Here is a 25,094-nt window from a genome sequence, read left to right as displayed (position 1 = left end):
TGTATCCTTTACCAAAAAAAAAAAAAACACAAAAAAACCCTTACTATAGGCTTTCTTTACATTGATTTTGCTATAATTGTGGAATAGCAGAAATATCTCAGTGCTGGAGTGGAGCAGACCAAGTTATAAATTCAGCTTTGCTACTAGCTGGCTGCATGAACTTCAGCAGGCAACTCGTTCTTAATCTCCCTAGGCTTCTTTGAATTCTTGGTTCCATCAAGGTATAAAAATTTGTTATGTTTAATATTCTTCAGAGAATAACAAACTGGGCAGTGAACGTAGAGAAATTTAAAACACTAGGAGTCACAGCCAATTAAAAGTCAATACTGAGTGAAAAACCTCATATGTGAAAGTATAAAGTAGGCCAATTGGAAAATATGATTTCATTTGTAATTGTAGGTGGATTCATGCCACCTTTCAGGAATAGGTTGCCTAACTTTTTCTGTTACTTTTTTCACAAAGTAAAATAATATGTTATTAGAGTGACAGGAGGTTCCACTCCACGTCTGATACAAAGTGGACTTAGTTTGAATGAAGCTGGTCACAGTCACACACAGAACCTTGCCCTGGAGAGCTTTCTCTATCTGGGAAAGCTGCAAATTAGCTATGCTGCTGAACACAGAAAATCAGCACTAAGCCCCAAATCTCTGCTTATATTGGCTTTTGGCTACTTCAGGCTGCCTCCAGTACAGTCAGCCAGTCCAGAAATGCACACTTACATACGATTCATTGGCTTCCTGTCTGTCTGGAGATGTCAACAGGCTGTAAATCATGAAATTCCCCTTAGGTTGGGGGCCCACACCTGCAAGCCAACTTAGACAACAAGTAAGTCTTTTTTTTTTTTTCCAATGCTCCAAAAGGCCACTTCGTTATGGTTTCCATGATTAACTCTATACCACTTCATATTTCTGTTTTGTCTATGAGGTCTTCACAAATTTATACTGGTTTCTACTCCATTCCAAGGACAAGACTTTAGAGTTTTGGGGAAGAGAAGGCTGTTGTAGCTCCCAGGGTCTAACTAAAGCAAGAAGGGTGAATCCACTAAAACAAAATCCTCACATTTGTATATCCCAGGGATAAGAAAGTAGGGTAAATACTGAAAGGGCAATACATTTTTTTTTGCCCCATTAAAAAAATATTACACACTGCTTGGGAAGAGTCTTATGGTTGATGACTTCATGATGAGATTTTATACATGGACTTCGTTTTTCTGGCATGTGGCGCAACTTTTGAGATTGTTCTAGATAAAATAATTGAGCCCCAAACTGAGTCCTGAGTGAGAACATTTACTCAAACTATTTAGTAGACTATAGTTTTCAAGTAAGACACCTGGGGCCAATTTTACTAGAGTTAGAGGAACAAATTTTAAAACCTCCCACCCCCTATTTTATATTTTTATTGATTTCAGAGAAAAGGGAGAGGGAGAGACAGAAACATCAATGATGAGAGAGAATCATTGATTGGCTGCCTCCTGCTCGCCCCCACCGGGGATTGAGCCCACAACCCAGCATGTGCCCTTGACCAGATGAACTTGGGACCCTTCAGTTCACAGGCAGATGTTCTAACCACTGAGAAAACTGACTACGGCCTCTTTTTAAAGCTTGTAACAGTTTATAGATTCTTGCAAGATAGTTTTTGCCCCATTTTTATTCCGTCTTAAAGTAATTTAAAGATAGATTTAGATTTGAAAGGAAATTTCACCCATGTGAAAACATGATATTCTTAGCAGTCAGAGACAAGTGCTTTAAATAGGATGAATTAATTAATAAGTCTTGTAAAAGAATATTTTTATGAAACATTTTGTTTGGCCATGGATTGAAATAGAAGACTAACAAAATTATTTTAAAGTTTTTTGTTTTGTTTTGTTTTTTCATAGAACAGAATGTCAACTCTCAGAGGGAAGGTGAAGATAGGTGGGCAGGTGGGAGGAGATCAACCAAAGAACTTGTATGCATATATGCATAACCCATAGACACAGACGAAGGGTGGTGAAGGCCTGGGGCATGGGGTGGGTGCAAGTTATAAGGAATCAATGGGGAACAAAAGGCAACATATGTAACACTTTCAACAATAAAGATTAAAAAAATAAGATAAATAAGGTATATTTCTTTTTAGTAGTAATGAATTTTGTTCAAAATCAAGGAAGTTCTCAAAAATATAAAAAGCTTCAGTATGATGCTGATGATTGATTATGGCCCCAAACCAAAATATCAAGTGTTTTACTATTATTGTAAAGCTAATCTTAATTCTGCAGTCTGTAGAAAAAGTTAAATTCACAGCAACTTTTTTTTTAAGGAAAATATCAAAACACTGCCATTATTGACCTCCCGTTGCTGAGTGTTTTACTTTTCAGAAGGCAAACATGCATATTTTACACCCAGAAACTGACACGGTTTCTGAAATGTTAATGGAGGGATTTCACTCTCCAGTGATGGTAACTCTATTTGGTTGAAATAAAAGGAAGTTTTACCCATGAGAACAAAAGTAAGTGGTCTCATCCTCCCATCTCGGAGCTCAGAGAAGCCCAAGGGGCTTCCCTGAATGATCCCACGCAGGAGAACACGGCAGAAAACCAGAAGCATTTTGCAAATCATATCCGAAGTGACGTTGATGCTTTTAAGATGACATTTATGTAATTTAAGGAGAAATGTTTAGAATCAAATATAAAAAAGCATCATCTATTAGTGATAAAAAACTCAAGATTGTATTGGGAACTTTGTTATGCCCAAAACTCATCTGTTGTGTATACAAATGAATGTCGTGATTCTTGAGAGCTCTCCCAAAATCACTTTTAGTTTTGGCTAAAACTATCTTACCTTAATAATTTATATAAGCCTCCACGGAGGAGTTAAACAAGAAAGAAGCACAAAGTAAGGATGTAGATAAAGGTTTCATATATATATATAATATGGGAGTAAAATGAGATTGGGGGATATATTTTCTTTTTTTCTCTTTAACTAATATGCTTCAGCATAGAGCTAAGGAAATGGGATTTGGGTTGATCAGTTTGCCATTGTCTATAAAGCACAATTGAACATCCATAAATACAGAAATCTTCAAATGTGTACTGAGAGAATCAATAGACTCTGATACTTAAATGTTCCATCTACCCAATTCATTTTCAACTGTTTAACATTATGTGGTACACAAAATGTACAACGGCACACCCTGAACAATCTCTTGGCATATTTCCTCTGTTTCAGTGAAAGTGTGCAATACTTCACACCACTCAAGTAGGTGAAGAAAATAAAAAGCAAAATTTACAAATCAAGTATTATAATGTAAGGATAATCTTACTAGTTAGATAACTCCTTTATGAGATTAATAATATTTTCTTTGCAGCATGAATAAAAACTGCTTTTGTCAGCTTGCATGATCATAAGTATAGAGAGAAATGGAGAAACCCATTGTTATCATAAATAATAATGATAATCATAGATAGCAGGAGGAAAGTTTTGGAGGTGATGGATATGTTTATGGCATAGATTATGATGCTGGTTTCACAGATGTATAGTTATCCCCAAACTCATCGAGTTGTATACATTAAATACATACAGCTTTTTGTAGGTCAATCATATCTCAATACAGTTTTTTTGTTGTTTTTTTTAAAAGCAACACAGAATCTCAATTTTAAAATATTTGGGTGGAAAAGGAAAATGTCAAATTCTTCACATATGCTTTACCTTGAAACTGAACAGACCATCATGATTCCTTTTTAATAACCAAGATTTTAATTTGCTTTATATTCTATGGCAAGGGGCAATTTATGTCAGATGTAGAGCTGGAGGAAAGGTGATTTTTAAAGGGATTTTGTCATTGGGTATTATGTCTTCTCCTTTGATGATTTGATCATAGTTAAAATGTTCAGTTCAGCAGGTCTCCTACTCAAAGTGTTCAGGTAACAAAAAGTATAATTACAAAAATAAATAAATAATAAATAAATCCAGAAAATAGGCAAATAATAGAAACTAAACAAGAAGAAAATGACAATCCCCAACTAACTCTGTAGATAGTGCAACTCCTCTTTACTTCTATATCTCAACTTTCAGATTCATGATGCTTATTTGATTCATATAGTTACAATATTAAAGCAACAATATGTAATCTGCATTTTAGAATATTCTGACAGTATAATCAAAACAAACAACTAAACAAAAAGTTGTTTGCTTCATCTGCTAATGAAGAACTCTAGATGACCCATGTTTCTTTTACCTAGCATTTCGATGGCAGCAAGTCATTAATTGAGATCTTATTGGTTCATCTGAAATCAGCTCTAACAGTATACCCAGATCTGGATGAGAAAACATCTAATTTATTCTTAATTTTAAATTTTCATTAAGACTTCTTAAAGATTTAAATCTTCATTTCTAATTTTTGGGGCTGTCTGAAACCCTGCTTAATGGTTTGCAAGATACAAAAGAAGACATGGCATAAAGTCAGCTTGACTAATAAAGTCCCTCCCTCTGTCTATTTAACCATAATTATGATTTCTACAGTTGCTTCTTATTTATTTTTTGCTAGAAGGCAAAGATTCTAAAGATATCTCTATGTAAGAATAATTATATTCTACATATTCCCCTAATAAAAATATGGAGAATAATTTTAAAACTATTCCCCTACTCAGAATTAGAAACTAAAATAGCTAAGAGATGAGATATTGAGTGGAGAAAATGAGAAAAAAAATGAACAAAAGAGGAAGCTAAACATTAGTAAAGAGTAAAGAGGAAGAAGCGTGAAGGATTAAGGAAAGAATATAATGGGATAGACTTTCCAATAAGGTAAAAGTAATTGTCACATACGGTTTATATGAGTGGCTTTATTTTTTTTAATATATTTTATTGATTTTTTACAGAGAGGAAGGGAGAGGGATAGAGAGTTAGAAACATCAATGAGAGAGAAACATCAGCCGCCTCCTGCACACTTCCCACTGGGGATGTGCCTGCAACCAAGGTACATGCCCTTTTCCTGGATCGAACCTGGGACCCCTCAGTCCGCAGGCCGATGCTTTATCCACTGAGCCACACCGGTTAGGGCTATATGAGTGGCTTTAACAACAAGATCACAATGGTAAGAACATTGGTGGCATGCTTTTAGTCTGAATGACTGCTCTTGAGATGTTGATACATATTTGAATAAATAGCTTCTCAACAGGCTCAACATCAGCAATCAAAAGCCATTAAGCTTCTTAGATGCTTGGATGCTGAGATGGTTCATGTCTTGACATAGTAGCAGTATTCTGACCTACCTGGCTGCAATCCGGCCCAGCTCTAGCAAACAGAGACACACTTCTCTGGGCTGCTTGTGGAGAACTGAAAGACAAGACAGAGGTGGACACATTTACAATAGAAGGGATTATAAAGCAGCTCAATGGTGAATAGGTTTGCCATTGACCCCCTCATCTCTCCCGGTCCCAGGAAATTAGCTAGTCTTCATTCTAACATTCACAAAAAACAGCCTACCTACCTCATAGAAGACTTCACTTTACTAAAGCTTCAAGGTAGTTTTCAAAATTCTTTGTCCAACCCCCTTCCCCAAAGCCATTGGTCTCAGGAAATCTCAACCTGTGTAAATCTCACCTTAAAATTATTTTCATCAATTAATTTTAGTAAGTCAATATGTGGCTATAATTATGATATAAATAACTGATAGATATTTTACATACAGCACACAGAAGATTATGGAACAAGGACTGGCTTTTGATTTTATTTTTATTTTTTTAAGGACTGGCCTTTTTAAAATCCTGGCTTTACCTTCACTAGTGATTTTGGAAGAAATAACGCAATGAATAAGAATAAAAATTACACATCACAGTTTGTTGTTATCCTTTAAGCCAAGATGACAAATGAGACCCTGAAACTTAATGTCCTCTTCTAATAAAATCTGATTGATAATTTAGAAACAAACACTTTCAACTGATGGATTTTGGAAATATACACCAATATATACCATCTGCCAGCTTTGCTTATAAAATGAACAAATTAGAAGACTACTATTTGCATAGATATTTCTATTCTAATATAACCTGATTACTTAATACATCTTTATCAATTGCTTGGACACAGTCAGTAATGCTGACAAATCATACTTGCATTTGTTGTGCCTACCAGAGGAGTATCTACTGCTTATATTATTCTCTATTCAAAACATGATTAGAGAATTTTTAAGTGTTATTTTATACAACCTAATAAAGACAACAGATATTGGAAAAAATATTGCATTACAATGACCTTTATATAGACACAGTTAATATCCTGATTAAAAGTATATTAGCTTATTAATACACTTTAAGAAAAATCATAATATTTCTTTAATTCTTAAACAGAGAATTTTATAATTCGATATCCCATTTTTATAACTGAATATCCCATTCAATTTTATAATGGAATATTCCATTCCTTTAATTCAAACATTTAATTCTTTATTTACACAGATTAAGGTAGTGGCACTACTTGGTCCATGGACAACCGATAGGATTTGTTCGGAATGTGTGGTGATTAGAAAAATACTCTTACTTGGATTGTAAGTATATGATTTCACTTGGGTTTAAACAGAAACAAATTTTTATCTTGCTATAAAATGCCACTTTTAAAGCTTTTAAAATAAATTCTAATCCCATCAGCAATGTTCATTAAAACAAAACTGATTATGGGATTTCTGAATTAAAGAATATTTCCAATCTTGGTAATACAAATTTAGTTTCAGTTAAACCTTAATAAACTGTCACAAAATCCTATTTGGGGAAGCCTAAAGTTACTTTTAATTAAAAGTTCTTAAAATAAAGATACTTAACACCTCCAGTGTCAAATGCACCATTAATTGTCTCTGGCTCAAATGACACAAACTTCACAACTTTTGCTAGATTAAACCAACTTCAGAGCAATGTAACTCGTGACATGTCATATCACATAGGCATCCAATAACAACCATCACAAAACAGAAGCAAACAAATGGAAATCAATCCTCCTTTGTAGATAATCAATTTATTTTTATTTGAACTTTTTTTTTTGAAAATTCTGTCCATACTACCAAATGACAAACAGGAGTTTTGAGTGGGAAAAAAAGAATACATGAAAACTGAGGAGAAGGATTTTAAAGTCCTGTCTAATACCCTCATCTTCACTGAAGGAAAGCTGTGTGAAGCAAGTGGTTGAAGCATGATGAGCTTGAGATATGATCTCATGCATTTCTTGATGACAACAATGTCAAAAAATGAAAAAATTCGGTGAACTGATCATATTATGTCAATGTGCAGTCAATAACCAACTATAAAAATTAATACCTGTCCAACTATAATGATTCCTTAGCCAATTTGTTGTACATATTCTGAGGGCTATAGAAGAATTGTATGTAAACAAATAAATGTTATGGAAAATAATCATTCTGAAGAAAAACAATAATGTGGGTAATATATGAAAAACAATGTGATATGTAGGACTGCATCACTAGTGTGTATTTCTTTGCTTCCTCAGCAGAACTATCAATTTAAAACACTTTTTGTATGCTGAAACTCAAATGTCAACTCTACATGGATGCATTAGAACTGTAATTTGGCAAACTGAAAAGAAATAGCGTGATTCTTCACTTATATCCTTAACAGAACCAGCCTATATAATTGAGAGAAACAATCATTTTCCTCAGCATCACTTCTTAGGAAAATGCTAATAGAAATATAACATTTTACTTCCCAGTAATTTTGGAAATATTATCCTGTATAAAGCAATACAATTGCTTCAAAATGCACCTAAAATATCGTCTCACATGTTGATGACTCCTTACATATTAGGCATATCAAGCCTGGCCCAGAATAGCCAAAATACATCAATATTTGATAGTAAGCAATAAATAAGATAAATCTGTAGAGGTGCATTAATTAGCACAGTGCCTAGATCAGAGTAACTACACAGTAAATATAATAGCTCATAATATCTAAGGGGATGTAAATTACGTGGTGATGATAGTGATTATGACAATTAATTAACTGATAAAGATTAAAATCTTACCTAGCATTTTTAGAAAAGGCAAGATATAAATTATGTAAATATTTCATTATAAAAACAAACTCTCTTACCTTATTGCTATGAAATTTGAATTTAATAATTTAAGTACTATCTACATTATACCTAAGTTCATAGATGGAGAGAGTGCAGTGGCTGTGAGAGAGTATGAGCTTTAACACGCACTAGTTGTGTTATTTGAGGAGGTCATTCGATGAAATCTGTTTTCTGAGGGCAAGAATATTGTGTACTACATGATATTTTTGTGACTATTACACAGAATAATATTTATTGTTAATCTTAACACAGTGTGTGGCACATGAGGGAAGATTTGTTGAAGGTTCGTTTTATTCTCATTGTTATAAATCGTTTACTCGAAGATGATCATCATTTGGCTTTAGTCAAAATGAATTGACTTTTTTTTTTCTTAAAGCATTTTTTGTGCACTTAATCATGTCCACACCAGTCTAGGCAATGTGTTAGTTACTATACTAAGCAATGGATGAAACTGTAATAAAAAAACACACACATATTTCTATTGATAGATTTGTATAATTTAGAGTGGTCCTATTATATTTGAATATCTTATCATTTATATTATACCAGAGATAGTAAATTCTAAATTTAATCAAATTTCAAGTTAAATACACCAATTTAGCCAGTGTATACAGCTAGATATAAAGCAGATCTCATGAAGCTATTATGATTTTGTGCTAAGTATAACATTTAAGTAACAATTACATTAGGACATGTCATTTTATGAGATACCAAACATCTTACTATTAATTTTGCTCAGTCTATGGGACTAAAATACTTTAAATGACTCTATTTTCGATAAGTTATTATAATTGATTATGAATTGTATATTTTAGGAGATTAAATAGCTAAATGCATGTCTTTGTCAGGTAGATTAGAAAGGCAACTTTTACTGCCTGTGAACTAAAGCCTTCGTATTGAGTCATATGTCCTATTCATTTTAAACACATTTACTGAGTAATCTTTTCAAAAATTCAAAAAACCTTCCACTTTCACTGAAATTTCCAGTAGGAAACATTTTTTTCACTTTATCACTGTAACTTTAACATGGTTTTTCACTTTGCGTTACAGGTATTAGAGGGGATCATTACTGCTTTCTTTTCTCTGAACAAATTCTCTTTACAACAAATAAAAAGCTCTCCAGTCAATGGTGATTATTTTGCAAAAGGTTTTTTTTTAATCACTGGAGGCTTCTTTTTAAATAATCAAAAGCCATTTCAAAGAAAGGTATAATGCAGAACACCTCTGGGAAAAGTAACACAGATCCCTATTCAAAAATATGTGGCGAGAGACTCAATCTTATAACCTAGATTCTATAAAAATCTCATGGGCATCAAATGTCAAATAGAATGCTGCGAGCTCCAGGAATAGGAAATGAGGCCTTCCACTAAAACCAAGGGTAGAGTTTCAATGTCACAGCAACCCAAGGATAAAATGCATTGGGCCATTAATGTATAGTTTAGCTAAATATATTAAGTTTTAACAGATGAACAAAGAAATGAAAGCATGAAAAATTGTCTTGTCTGTTAGTTTCCATACATTAGAGGCTATAACATTCAGGTTGGTCTTGAAGGAAACTGGCTTTAATATTTATATTTAGGAAGAAAACATTATATATATGTGTGTGTGTGTGTGTGTGTGTGTGTGTGTGTATATATACACACACACATATATACATATATATATGTTGAAAGTAGATTTATAGTTGTGAGCACGTGAAACACAAGAATTGATTTTTGTATTATTATTTATTCTTGTATTATCTATTTCCCATACCAACAACTGTAAACCTACTACTGCCCCCGCCCCCTGTATTTTGTTAAAACCATTCGAAAGTGTTTTGATATATGATATACGCTCTAAAAATATTTAGGATAACAGTGGTGATGATGAGGTGATGAAGATGAATAAAGGAGGAAATAAGTCATGCATTCAGTTAGCCTTTAATGGGTATTATGGGCATTTTTCTCCTGCCAGGATCTATAAGGTACAAAAGATGCCACCCCACAAAGTGAAGGGATAGTAACAAACTGCTCTCAGCCAGCATGTGACGCCCAGTTAGATGACACAGAAATCTTTGAGTTTAAAGGTAGGAGGCAATTAGGCAAGGCACAGCAGTTTAGGTGCCTTAAAAACTGACCCGAGGGAGGCTAATGAGCAAAAGAAAAGGCCACAGAGAAAGAGACCTGCAAGCTCATTAATGCTGAGTGTGTGTGTATCCAAATTTCTCAGAATCATCGTTCACAATGAAAATAGAACATCACATTCATATAATTACATACAATGTTAGAGTTCATTCAAAAATCTCATCAGCAATGGGAGATGTGTAGAATAAAATATAGTTAATTGCCTTTGCCATTAAATCGACATTGTCTGGCGCAAGTAGCACTCTTTTTTTCTCCAGCACCCAGACCCTATGTTAATTTAATGGATCCGGTCGCTACCATTCAGAATAGCGGTAAGAGGCGAGAATCTTTTCTAATTTTGTGTATATTTTATTTTCCCTTTTATTTGAAAAAAAAAACATATGAACTTCTAAAATTAACTCAAAGCATAACTTTCTGTAACATAGGACATGACCATTGGAGGTAATGGCACCGAGTTAAAATCCCAGCTGGGCCATTGAGAAGCTGTGTAACACTGGGTAAGTTATTCAATTCTCGAGGTCCCAGCATTCTCATTTATAACATGATGGTTTTGGGGAGAGTAGAAATGGTAGCACATGTATACTATTTAGCTCTCATTATTGAGCATGTAGCTTTCATTATTAAATATTGTACAGTAACAGTTTTAACCTGGAAAAATTAGAAAGCTGTTTACTTTCCTAACTTGACCCTGACTCCATCAAGTCCTGATACACCTACAATTCCAAGGACACCTTTAGTTCCCTCAATCAGCTTCCATACTGTTCTTGCTTATGTTTTATCTGGCATAAGGAAAATGGCTAAATTTGGAAAGAATTTTTCAGTTCAAAAGTAAAAAGTGAATCAGAATTATAAGAACAGGTGTAAAAAAAGTCTAAAATACATTGTTCTTAGGAAAGAAATAACGTGAACATAAATAACCCAGAGCTGCGTGGAATTGTTATCCCACGTTAAGACTAATAAAAATAATGTAGCTTTTTCTACAGAAATACTCTTGTAGTCCTCAATATAGACAACAAAAGATGATTCACCAAGCACTGGAAGGCAGGCATAGATTCTTTTTCTGATGCAACAGGTGACATTAAGTATAAAATGGGAAACGGTGTTTAAAATCCATACACAATCCTTTTTACTTTGACACAGCAACATCACAGGAATATTGCAAATAGATCAGTGCTTGACCCATGTTCAAAAGGACAAAGGACTTTGTAAAACTGAACATCAAAGTCATGCATCAAAAGAAGACAGTGCCACACAGCAAACATGAACACAGCAAATAAAAATAAAAATAAAAAGCAAGTCACACACATCGGCATGCTAGCACAGCAGATAGCAAACCCTTTTCTCGCTGAGTTGATCTTTCTCAGAGAAATAGATGAAGAATAGTCACTGGCCTCCAAATCCTATAATCATCCAATAATATAATGATATTGACACAATTACAGAAAGCAAAAAACTGTGCATTTGTAAAGAATTTCCTCCCATCCTTTTATCCCCCCCCCATCTCCCAGGTTACTGGAATGCATACAAATAACACAAAATAAACAGGTCTCAGGGAAAAATTAAACTAACATGACATTTCTAATTTGTGTGCTAAGAGAAATTATAAAAAATAAATCTCCCATATAAGAACTTGAATAATTTAACTAGTTTCTTGCTTAAAATATCTTTTAAAAATCACATATGAACATCAATTTTAGGACTTAAAACACAACTTTTATAAAAATTATTTATTTATTTTTTTAGTATTTTTATTGTTGACAGTATTATAGATGTCTCCCATTCCCTCCTTTACCCCCCAAAACACAACTTTTTAAGACTGAAAATAAATCATACATTCTTGGGTCTTAATTTAAATAATAAAAATGAGCCACATCAAAATATTCATCATTATTTTAGAAATGGTAGTTCAAGTATTTAACCTTTGAAAAATTATTACACTTAGTGTTAGGAATAATAATTATTAATACAGTTTAAGAAATTTTACATCTCTTCCAAACTGAAAACAGAAAATGCTTTTATAACTAGAGCCTTCTAAATGTTTTTTCCCTTTACTCTACATTAAAGTTCATTTCTTTCAAAATAATTATTGGGGAAGTATTTTGTTTTTAGACCAATAGACTACATACTTTTAAATTTAAAATAAATAACATTTCAAGTTGATCTTTTTTAGCTTAAAGCATATCCTAACTATTTTTAAGGAATCCAATGGAACCAATTTATTAATAAATCAGACACATGAAAAATAAAATCTCCAGTCACTTTTATGTCACCATGGTTTGAACAATTGGGGTTGTCAATGAGCATTATATGTAAAATCTTAAGACTAAAGTATGCTCCACAGAACACACAAAGATTTATGTCATCTGTTCCCATAACAGTATAAAATTCTATAATCACTTGAAATCTCAATGATACAAAACAGCCCTTATAACACACTGATGTATAAATTTTATGTCCATAAATACTTCTCTATGCAAATTGGTTCACATTGTATCTTAACAAAAAAATTGTTTATGTTTCATATTATATGCCATATTGTTTTACTGCCTAGTTAATAGATAATTGAAGAATAAAATGATATCAAATTCTATAATCACTTGAAATCTCAATGATACAAAACAGCCCTTATAACACACTGATGTATAAATTTTATGTCCATAAATACTTCTCTATGCAAATTGGTTCACATTGTATCTTAACAAAAAAATTGTTTATGTTTCATATTATATGCCATATTGTTTTACTGCCTAGTTAATAGATAACTGAAGAATAAAATGATATTTATAACCCAACTACTGTTTATCTTTCTTTCAAATTCTAAATATATTTTCTTGTTATTTACTAGATATAAATGTGTGACTTCATGTTTCAGAGTATGTCAAAAGTTACCCATATAGTTAAAGTCTCAAAAATATTATCTTTTGTTGGTATCTCTGGATGACTATAATTTGTTTAAGCTATCACTATATGTCATAGATTTAATTCATTTTCATATTTTTTTACTATTACAAAAATGTTTCAGTGGACATTCTGATGCCTTTCTCCACTTATTTCCATTGGATAAACTTTCAGAAGTAGAACAACCTGATAAGAGGACATGAACACTTCTCAGGTCTCTGATAGATAATGTCAAATTGCCTTCCAAAGCAGACATATCAATTTCCAATTTTCTCCAGTACTCTATAGAATATCCTATTTTCCTATATTCTCAGCATTAAACATACAATTTTCTTAATCTGTGTAATTTTCATAGTTTTAATCGCATTTACTTCATTGCTAATGTGTCAAACATTTCATACCTTTATTGGATTTTTATAAATCTTTTATGAATAGGCTTTTCAAGACCTGTGTCCATCTTTCTATTGGCTTGTTTCGGTACAGTAATGAACTTATGATCTATGACATTTCACAGAGGAAAAATTACCGAGAATGTCATAGAAAATAAATTGCAGGTTATACCCTGTATATGATTGTATCATGTGGCACAGAAATGTATCTGCCAAGAATCCAAAAGACAAGAAGCATGAGAGGAGCACATGGGATAAGTTGCTGTCCACACTCCCTTGTCCACCCCTGGCATACCTTCCCCACCCACTGAGATTTCTTGTCATTAGCTGTTGTGGAAATAGAACAGATTGAGTGAGTTGTGAATCAAGATCCTCTCACAAAATAATTGTACAAAAAGCACTGCAACAGAGGGTAGCATATCAGTTGCCATGAAGATAAGAATGCTTTATGCAGGCAAAGGCCTTTGAACAGCTGAAGACAGAAGCCTCTTGATACACACTCAATACAGTGATCTACTTTATCATTCATTCAAACAGATTTTCCCCTTCATCAGGGCATCTTTTCATTTTATTTGCTATTCAAAACACTGTGACACAAAGGATGCTCTTCATCTTGTGTGCTACTGAAATGAAATCTTGAGGTAGAAAAAAGGAAAAAAATCCTTGCCCTAAATTCCCTTTCAAAAGTGAAGTGTGAAAAGACATCAAGCAGAGTACACAGTGTTATTGTTGCAGGAAAGTCAATTCTGCAAGTACAGAGTCCAAGGCCATCAGCAGAGGCCCGATCACTTCCTCACCTACAGTGATAATAAAAATGCAAGGAGAAAGGGTTCCACTTGGGGAAATGGAATTTCTCATTGCCCTTCCTCTTGATTATCTTTAACATCTATGGGCACAGCTGTTTCCTTTCTCTGAGTAATCCGAAAGTCAATGCTGTATTATTGGCTCCCTTCTTTTAGCTCCCCAGGCCTATTATATATCACCTCATGTCCTATTCTGAGCAGCAGAAAGCTCAAATTTATCTTTTCAAACTAGAATGCCTATTTGCTTTAATTTGCTACTTAAACAATTAAAAATTATTTTTAAATTTTATAGCTTGAAAACTTGGTCTTATTAAATTTCCATGGATATATTAATGCATTTTAATTGCAAGGTATAAACTAAGTTATAATATAGAAGGTAATAAAAATCAAAGATATTTTAGCAAAATACTTGACAGTTATTATATTTAAATTCTCATGGACTTTCTTTTTATAAGGTTTTTTTGTTGTTGTTGTTTTTCCAACAGGGTGAAGAACTAGACCATCTCAAAATTCTTCTTGACTTGATTGTATATGCTGCAGAATACTTATTTATATACTACAACCATTATTACATATGTTTCTTTAGGCTTGACTGTTTCAAGATAAAATATATTAGTCATTATCTGAATGGGGTTTTAAAAAGCCATCAAGGTAAATAATATGCATTCAATTCTCATTAGGTACTTGGGCACTGGTGATATATATACTCCAGAGAAAATTTATTACAAGATTGAATCTTCTTCAATTCCAACTAAAAGTTTTATTAGTTTAACTAACAAAAAAGTTTTATTAGTTTAACTAATTCGTGGACAATGAAAAAATTGAGACAAGATCACATTTACATTCATAGTTAGTAATCCACTTGGCCTATAGTTGGCCACTGAAAAAGGCTTCTTTAATGAAAATCTGTACAATGAATAAATTAATAATAAAGCAGTTTCCCTCTGTGTCAGTTGTTGGTAATGTAGGGGCACTCCAGAATTTTAAATCATGATGTTATTTGTCCACACTTGATTATGTAGCTGTATAAAGGGTTGGGCAAAGTAGGTTTACAGTTGTGAGTACATGAAACTGAGTTTATTCTTCTATTGCTGTTTATTCATTACTGCATTATTTTCCATACAAACAATTGTAGACTTACTTTTGCCCCACACTAGATCTTTCAAGAATATTTTTTCACAAATAATTCTTCCACACTCCTTTCTTGGAATCCTCCACTCACAGAGTTTCCCTGTCAACCTAAAAGTTAAAATCTATCTGTAAAATTAATATTGGACTGAAGAAGAGGTTCATACGTACACAGACATCCCCCCACCAAATTTGTTTTACTTTAATGTGAGGAAATGGTAAGAACAGTCAAAGCCCATTCATATAATGAACATTCAAGGAGCACACATAGTATGCTATTGTGCAATTACTCTGATTGTTTTTTCTTTCAAGTATAAAATGTTCTCCTAGTCTAAATTAATGTGTTTTTCTTCTCTGCTGAGATAATCCTCAGAAATTTGATGATAACCTTTTCTATATCACATCAATTCCGCTTAGTACAAATACAAATTTCCTTGAGGACAAAAAATGAAGATTGTAGCTGTTGCCATCAATTTCCTAGGTTCAACAGGAGAATATTGCTTTGTGAGCCCTGGGGGCTGGGATAGTCTGACTGCTTGGAAGGCAATTTGTATACTTGTTCTCTCTGAAGGATGCTCAGCTTACTTTGATGTTAATATTTGGTATTATGTGATTTTTGTGAATTGATTTTTTAAAGCTTCAGGCAAAAGAACGAAAGCTTGTCCCCCTCTACATGTCTCCTTTCTTCACTCAGTTCTATTTCATGAGTAATGCTGAAACACCAAAAACTGTATGTCTTGTCCAGAGGAAATGCAAAAGCTCATTCTATGGCCTGGAAGTGGATTTGGCAAAATTCAATCATAAAACAAAACAAGACCAAAAAACCCCACAATAATCTGGGTAGGTCTGGGCACTAAGATATCTGTCTTTTATTTCAGCATCTTTAATCCAATCTCCTACTTGCTTGGCTGATTTTTAACTCACCAAATTAAATAAATAAATGAACAAACTCCAGTTTCACAAAGAGAACTTACGGGAAATGATGTTTTCGTAGCTTTAGAGAAGCAAAAAGACAATTGTGCTCCCATGGCTAGAACATACATAGCTACTTCCTTTCTAGTGCAGGTTAGAGCCTGGTGGGAAAATTGGACCCTGCCTTTTTCAAATATCCCCCAATTTTGCACTGTATTTACTTGATCTTATTTTGACAGTAATTGTGCTATTTATGTTCCTATCCTTTATGCCCAAGAGAATAAATAGTAAGAGGACATGCATTTTACTACCTTCAAAAACTCATTTACACCAAACTACGACTTTTTTTAAAGTTCATCTGTGAAATGACATCATACAAAAAAGTTAGTTTTGGTAGTTATACTGACAAATACAATGCTTTTAATCAGTTAAAATTCTGAAGAAAATACATACCCAAACCTTCCGATTCAAATAGACATGTTTCATCTACCCCTAAATCTCGGCACCAGGATAAGAAATTTGCTGTATTGTCTCTGGCGAAAAAGGAGCCTGAGGGTGCACTGGCTTTGCATGGAATCTTCTTCATGGGCAGATTCTGAAAAACAAAGAAATCTCACTCTGAAGGAATTCTGGAAAAGTCATCACAGTGACACATTAAATACACATTTATGTTTTCAACAAAATGCTTTGGGATGACCTCATGTCAATAAATAGGTTAGTAAAGAACTAGAGAAAGGAAGTGAAATGTATATGGAACTTAGCTGGCATTAAGAGACTATAAAAATCTGTGCCTGTACACATGCTTTTTAGTATCTAATGGTAAATATACATAAGTCCCTACCCTGGCTCAAATGACCTCTTTCCTTTCTCTTATATTATTTTTGGCCTTCTCTTCCATCAGTATGTCTCACAAAGTATTTATAAATGTATTTCTCATTTGTGAAAGAAGAATGAAATACAAATATAGTATATGAATATATATAACACATACCTGCATTCTTAGGTGCATATGTACACACACTAGAAAAATTACACAAGAACTATACAGTTAAAAAGAGAGCAGTGGAATTATTTAACACACAAGTCTTCATCACCCTCATCATAAAAATTAATATGAAAAATCTTTTAACAATAACACTCTAACATCTTTCTTCTAGACTGTTTCCTTTTAAACTATAGGGTATTGTTATATCATTCTGGTTGGATTTCTGCTACCTGATCTTGAAACATATTATTTACATTCCACACCATTTTTCTTCTGGGATAAAAAAAATGCTTAAAATAAGGGAGGTGTGAACCTCTACAAACTTTTCTATTAACAGTTTCTCATAATTTTAAACAGGAAATCTCTCTTGGTACCATACCAAGTGTTATAAAGAGTTGAGTGGGGTTTTTTCTTAAATAGAATATAACCAGTTTCCATGGCATAGCATGAAGTCATACAGTGAGACTCTAAGGAAAAGACAGAACTATGAATTTGTATGATCTGGGCTATATAGAGCTTTAGCTCCAAGAGAAAAAAGATCAAGGGAGAAGGACTTTGTGATTTAGATTCATAGATAGGATGTTTCCTCTATGCACTGTCAACCAGCAAATATAACCAAAATGTGGTTGATTGTTGAGTCCATATACAAGGATGGATTTAAAAAATATAACAATGGCCCATGAGTGGACTGGTGAAGTCCTGCTAACATCAAACTACTACTAGACTTCTTCATGAGCAAGGATTTTTATGGCTAGACAACTAGAACACTCAGTTACTATATCAGTTAAAGGCTGTGTCACTACATCTCTTTGTTGATGACTGAATTTGACTTAGGGTAGACATAATTAAAATTTTTGCATGAATATATACATATATATAGATTAGGTACTATAGATATGTATATAAATGAAAAATGGGATTACTATATAGCAATACCCCTTAACCACTTTGGTTAAGTAATAGTTTTCAGAGAAATACTTTCCTATATGAATAGTAAAAACAAACAGATATAGAACAGCATAATATATTCTTTATAAGATATTCACAAACACCAATTAGTCAGTACTTATTAAAATTAAAATACATATATTCTTAAATCTAACAATTCACTTTTATGAATATAGCCTACAGATATAATAGCATTACTACTTAAAGATATATGTATGTATGTTGCAACAGTGACTGAACAAAAAAATAACCTGAAATAAGAATATGTCAAGAGAGGGCTGGTGGAATAAAATATAATATAAAAATTCAATGGAACTCTATGTATCATTAAAAAGACCAAGATAAACATACATGTATTGAACCATAAGATGTTCATTATATACTCTTAAGCAAAAACAACAATTTGCAAAAACATACACACATACATATATATTATTATTATTATTTCATCATCATTATTATTATACACACACTGGCATATGTATGTGCATATATATGTATATATATGATGCAAATGGACATATAAAAAGTTAAGTTGCATATAAATGTGTTGTATTATAAGTGCGAATACTGTATTTCCTTATATAAAGTTAACTTAGGAAAAACTCAAGGAGGACATGCATCCAAACAATAGAAATTATATTTGAGGAAAGTGATTGATGCATAGAGGATCATTTACTTCTTATTTACATAATTTCAAAATATGTTATAGGATTTTGAGTGATTTTTTCAATATTTTCAGATTAAGTAGTCAAAATAAGTAACTTATGTCAGCCAAAACATTTTTAAAAATTGTATTTGCCCTAGCTAGTTTGGCTCAGTGGATAGAACAGCGGCCTGCAGACTGAAGGGTCCTGAATTTGATTCCAGTCAAAGGCACATGCCTATGTTGTGGGCTCATTCCCCACTGGGGGGCGTGCAGGGGCAGCCGATCAATGATTCTCTCCCATCATTGGTGTTTCTACCTCTCTCTCCCTCTCTTTTCCTCTCTGAAATCAATAGAAACATATTAAAATTGTATTTGCTGAAACAAAATTTCCAAGAGGTGACTATAAACCTTTCATAAGGTGAATACTGGTAAGGCAAAGATCATCTTTTAAGAACATAAATAAATCCAAACACTGAGCCACTTTAAGATCTACCATCTCTTTCCCTTGGGTGGGGAAAAAATAACTTGTGAAACCATTTCAAAGGGATAAATGAATTTGAATACAGGGCCTATAACCCAAGACTGTAAAATATTTGACATAGCTAAAGGCATGCTAAAGAACATGAGGAGCATGATTTGTATGGCATAAAGGCAAACAATATCCATAGTGCATGAAGGAAGCTAGAGATTGATTTGATACTTAATCCACCAAGGAACACATTTTGAGAGAATACCCACCAGCAACAAGCCCCCAAATTGTTCAGCCAACTCTTTAAGAACTTACAAGGACAAGCATTGAGCATATAAATAAAAATAGCATTTTTTTTCCTACCTATAAGCCTGTGGTCCTTGCAAAGTCATCTACATATCATATACCAGAACATAAGCATTTATTTAAAATTCATTCATATTGAAAGACATGAAAGTTATTTTAGGACAGATAAATTAAAGCTAGCTACTGATACTTCATAACTTGGGAATTTTCAGTGTAAAGAAATTCATCGGTAATACTGATTTAACAACCTGGACTTTATGTGATTGATGGAGTATTTGTTTCTGTTATGGAGCTGTTAAAGTCAGTGCTTCCATGTCAGCTGAAGACTAGAAACTGTAAACAGTGTGAAAGGAAGCTTCCAATCTTCACCCAGATGAAATTTTTTATTGCTATAAATTGTTTAAAGTCATCTTCATTAGTCCAAATGACTAGTGAACCCTTATATACATTACAGTACCATCACACACACTAGGAGAAAGGATCTTTACTCATTGGCTGAGAGCAGTAGTACATAGCTTGTAAGATCCAAAATTCTTCCTGCCTGCACGTCAACCAAAAAGCAAAGGGTCAAGGGTCTTCCCAGGGTTGACGTGCCATTTATAATTAAGAGTCTATGGGAAGAAGTCTAATTTCATTTGAATTAAAGATCAAATGATTCAATAATACCAGCACTCAATACTTTTGTGACTTAAGAATATTTTGACACATTTTACACAAAAATTGTTATAAAGTTCTGAAAAACTTAACATTTATATATCTTCAATCTCTATGATTTTTTAATTTGTTAATTTTTCTAGGTTCTCATGAAAATTCTGGGAAAAAGCCAGCTCTGCCGGAATCTCTTCTTTAATATCAGTAAATAAAAGAAAAACAGAAATATTGAATAAAATCAACTTTCCCCTTTCCAAGGAAATCTTAAAGAGTAGGTTTAGAATAGAGAATGGCCCTGAGTAGTTAAGGAAGTACTAGAGGCCTGGTGAACAAAAATGTGTGCACTCGGGGTAGGGGTCCCTCAGCTCAGCCTGCGCCCTCTCACAGTCTGGGACGCCTCGGGGGATGTCCACCTGCTGGCTTAGGCCCACTCCCTGGGGGATCAGGCATAAGCTGGCAGTCAGACATCCCTCTGGCAGCCCAGGAGCTCCACTTGCCAGTGAGGAGCAGGCCTAAGCTGCAGTCAGACATCCTTAGTGCTGCTGAGGCAGGAGAGGCTCCCACCACCACTGCTGTACTGGCAGCCATCAGCCTGGCTTGTGGCTGAGCAGAGCTCCCCCTGTGGGAGCGCACTGACCACCAGGGGGCAGCTCCTGCATTGAGCATCTGCCCCCTGGTGGTCAGTGTGTGTCATAGTGACCAGTCATTCCCAGTTGTTCTGCTGTTAGGGTCAATTTGATATTACCCTTTTATTATATAGGATAGAGGCCTGGTGCACGGGTGGGGGCCGGCTGGTTTGTCCTGAAGGGTGTCTCGGATCAGGGTGGGGGTCCCGCTGGGGTACCTGGCCAGCCTGGGTGAGGGGATGATAGCCGTTTTCAAGTTGGCCATGCCCCCCAGCGACCCAAGATCCCAGCCTCTCCTTTTTTTATTTTTTTTATTTTTTATTTTTCAGGGCCTCCTTGAGCGGAGGCCAGGGCGGGCTGGAGCAGGTATCCTGAGATTTATTTATCTTCTATAATTGAAACTTTGTAGGCTTGAGCGGAGCCCAGGGCCGGCCAGGGCAGGCAGGAAGCTTGGCTTCCTCCATCGCCGGGGGCAACCCAAGCCTCCTGCTCGCTCCAGCTCCGTGGCCGCCGCCATCTTAGTTGGGTTAATTTGCATTATTTGCTCCTGATTGGCTGGTGTGCGTGGCTTGTGGGTGTAGCAGAGTGGCGGAGTGATCGTTAATTTGCATGTTTCTCTTTTATTAGTGTAGATATACTTGAATAGCTGAAAACTAATCACAGATAGGGAGAGAAATTCTTCAGATCTACAGAAGCTCTACACATAGCTTATTTGATATATCTTCCCTTTACCACTCAACTCTCCAAAGAACTCCTTTAAATTATATAATGTCCTTAATTATTTACTCATGTTAGCTTTTCCAGGCAATGCTGTTATATATTACTAGAGACCTAGTGCATGCATTTGTGCACCACTGGGTTCCCTCAGCCTGGCCTGTGCCCTCTCACAATCCAGGACCCCTTGAGGGATGTCGGAGAGCCAGTTTCAGCCCAATCCCAGCAGGCCAGGCCGAGGGACCCCACCCATGCATGGATCCGTGTACCGGGCCTCTAGTATGCATATAAGATCTTTGGTTAATCTCTTCCGGCCTTCCTCCCTTTCCCCTTCCCTCTGAGATTCATCCACCTGTTCCATATTTCTATGCCTGTGCAATGCGCGTCTGCCCCCTAGTGGTCAGTGTGCATCATAGCTATGGGTCGAACAGTCTAATGGTTGAATGGTCGCTTAGGCTTTTATATATATAGATGTCCTCAAAACCTGATTGATGGATACATGAATGAACAATTAGACAGTACTCCTCAAACTAGATCATAATCAATTTGATAACAAGAGCAAAAGACTGTATTAGAGATTTTAAATTCTCAAGGGATAAATTTCTAGGGCCTTCAAAATTCACTAAATTCACAGTATAATTACACATAAAATGTTTCCCATAAATTAAGAAATGCATAACTGAAAATTTTAAGTAACATCTATTTTTGAAAGTTACTAAATACAGAATGATGAGTAGAGAACAACTGCCAAGCTGAACTGAAACTGGGTGGAAATTTAGGCTCACTTACTCACCAAGCAAGGGTCATGCTACTGTACTCCAGCCTTCATGGTGTGGAATTCAATATTTGTGTTAGCAAAATGAGAAATGACTACTAGTAAAGCATTGGGATCATGTGCAAGTAGTTGATAAGATGCATATTAACTTTTCTAATACCAAGAGTTTTAAGTTTATCCTTTTCTCTCAATGGAAGTAACCTGAGATATGTACTCATGACCAATAAAATACTTACAAATTTGATGATTAACATACAAGAAAATTGTTTGAATATCAAAAATGTCCTCACTATTCCCACAGGCAACAACCAAGTTAGGTTGAAATAAAAAGAAAAAATTCAAATTTATTTCTAAAGGTTTTTAATTCAATCCATTACCATTTAGGCACTTGCTAGGGCTTTGGAATCCAATTACCTGAGTTCAAACTTAGCTATATCATCTTCTTACAATGATACTTTGGGGAAAATTATTTAATGTTTCTGTGTCTCAGTTTCCTCTTGTATTCAATGAACACAGAAAATAATGCATTTCATTGGCTATGCATATATGAGTGTGAATTAAATAATATAAGTGTAGAAGTATTCAATAAAAGTTCTTTATTATCGTCATCAATGCAAGTAAAATATACTAAATTGCCTATAATTTCCTTTTTTCATATTGCAAACATTTTATTTTTTTGAATGGGTACAGGAACTCAGAGAAAGATTGCAAACAATTTATTTCTATCTTCACACTAAACTTGAATCTCACCTTTAGAATAGTTTTCCAATAGAACTTTCTGTAATAATGGAAATGTTCTATATCTATTAGTATACTATCCATTATATTGACACGGTGATTGAGTACTTGAACTGTGGTGAGTGTGACTGGAAACTAATTTTTCAATTTTATTTCACTTTATTCAATTTAAATTTATAGGCACATGTGGTTTGTGGCTCTCATATTAGATAGCACATTTATCCTTAATAAGGAGAGTAAAGGCATTATTTGAAGGTTAAGAGAGTCCAATAGTTTATGAGTTGACTAGTTTCCCTCTAACTAATGTCATACCCAGCTCTTTCAGCTCCCCTCAAATCCAACAGTCTCCCTGCATATAGTACTCCCAACACAACTATGTTGGTCATTTACAAGGAGTTTACTTATATGCTGAAGAGTTCAACATGCATGTGTCTTAGTTATGGTGTCATGGGTATTAAAGCTTCAAAAGGGTAGTCATGACTAATTCAATTTATAAAACTTATAATAATCTATTCCTAGAGAACCAGGATCTTATTTATCATTATTCTGTCATAGTGCCAAATATTGTGTCTTACACACAAGCAGTACTTACTCTTTTCTGAATCATATGGTGGATGGAGGAAGAGGAAATTAACATTATAGGGACCTACCGTGTTCTAGGCACACAAAACTTTCATTCATATAGATTATCCAATTTAAATCTCAAAAAAAAAATGGTGCCATGAATCACCTACCATGAGTTAGGTAGGTATAGTATCTCCATTTTCCAATAGTATCTCTATTTTTTTCCATGAAAATAATGAACTCATGCACAACTAAAATTAAATCGGGTCATCTCTTATGCCTATACACTTCTAATTGCCTTATGAAAGCTCACCAATGCCTTTAACTTAATATATTTCAGCATTTATTTCCCTTTTTTTGTCCAGGTAACATTAAAGTAAAAAATTACTTAACTTAATATATTTCAGCATTTATTTCCCTTTTTTTTGTCCAGGTAACATTAAAGTAAAAAATTACATATTCTCTTTGAACTATTCAAACTAGAAAAAAATTAAGAGAATGGCAATTTACTCCTCTATATGCAGTGAGTTGAAAATTTAATACTAGTTTAAAAGAATCCATTCTTCACAAAGTTTGAGGGAAACTACTCCCCTAGATTTGCAGTTACTTCAGACATAAAACAGAACAGATATATAAAAGATGTGGAAAATGCCAAAAACTAATATATTTCCTTTTCCAAAGGGCATACAGAATGTGCTGTGCAAATACGCAGTCAATAAAGTCACATTTTCCATGATGGAATCAATGTTTCCATCCCCTTGCTATTTTTAGTTTTGCTATGTGTTTTATTGAAAGAAAATTCAATAAAATCATTTCAATGAACATTCACAGCATGAAGACATCTAACTATAACTACTAAGTGACTTTAGAAAAGATGGAAATATATTCTTCAAGATCAAAAATTGTAAAAATTAAAAATAAGGCAAAATCCTTCCTGGTACCACCAATTTCTCCTGGGGGGCTATGCAATAGGACCTCATGCCTCAGACAAACTGAGCTATGATTTGGTACAGTAGCCACTCATCTCACTAGGACTGAATTCAAAATGGGCCTTTCCACTCCTTTTGCCTCCAACATATTGAGGGGAAACAGAATGTGCCAACCCAAAATATGCCTTTTGGGATATTGAATATTTTAAGCTGGTTATTGTTAAGAAACAAAAGACTCAGAAGAAATCTTTTGCCTTCCCTCTTCCTAAAAAAAGATGAGATAGAGGACCTGCTCCAGGAAGGGAGCAATCATCATAGATAAGGATAGTTTAATATGAATGAGGTGTGATAGACAGGGAGGAACTTAGCAAGGTCCATTGGATCAAAGCCCTCTGTGTCCCATTGTTAAAAATGGCTCAGCAAACATTTATTT

The 25,094-nt window shown here is 34.2% G+C and overlaps 1 protein-coding gene across 1 annotated transcript in view; it reads right to left on the bottom strand.

The window, feature by feature from the left end:
- LOC102262508 (growth arrest-specific protein 2) overlaps positions 1-16,898 on the bottom strand; it is a 72,454-nt gene extending 55,556 nt beyond the window's left edge. Inside the window, exons 1-2 of the mRNA XM_005874801.2 lie at positions 16,761-16,898; positions 5,246-5,309 (exon numbers count right to left, since the gene is read on the bottom strand). Of these exons, the coding sequence (XP_005874863.1) occupies positions 5,246-5,309; positions 16,761-16,893 (197 nt within the window). The 5' untranslated portion in view covers positions 16,894-16,898. The remainder of the gene's footprint in view (positions 1-5,245; positions 5,310-16,760) is intronic.
- Between the last annotated feature and the right edge of the window lie 8,196 nt (positions 16,899-25,094).

This window comes from Myotis brandtii, unplaced genomic scaffold (genome assembly GCF_000412655.1).
Source record: "Myotis brandtii unplaced genomic scaffold, ASM41265v1 scaffold451, whole genome shotgun sequence".
NCBI classification, from domain to species: Eukaryota; Metazoa; Chordata; class Mammalia; order Chiroptera; family Vespertilionidae; genus Myotis; species Myotis brandtii.
Note: the sequence above shows the minus strand (reverse complement) of the source record. Positions and strands in the feature narration are given on the sequence as shown.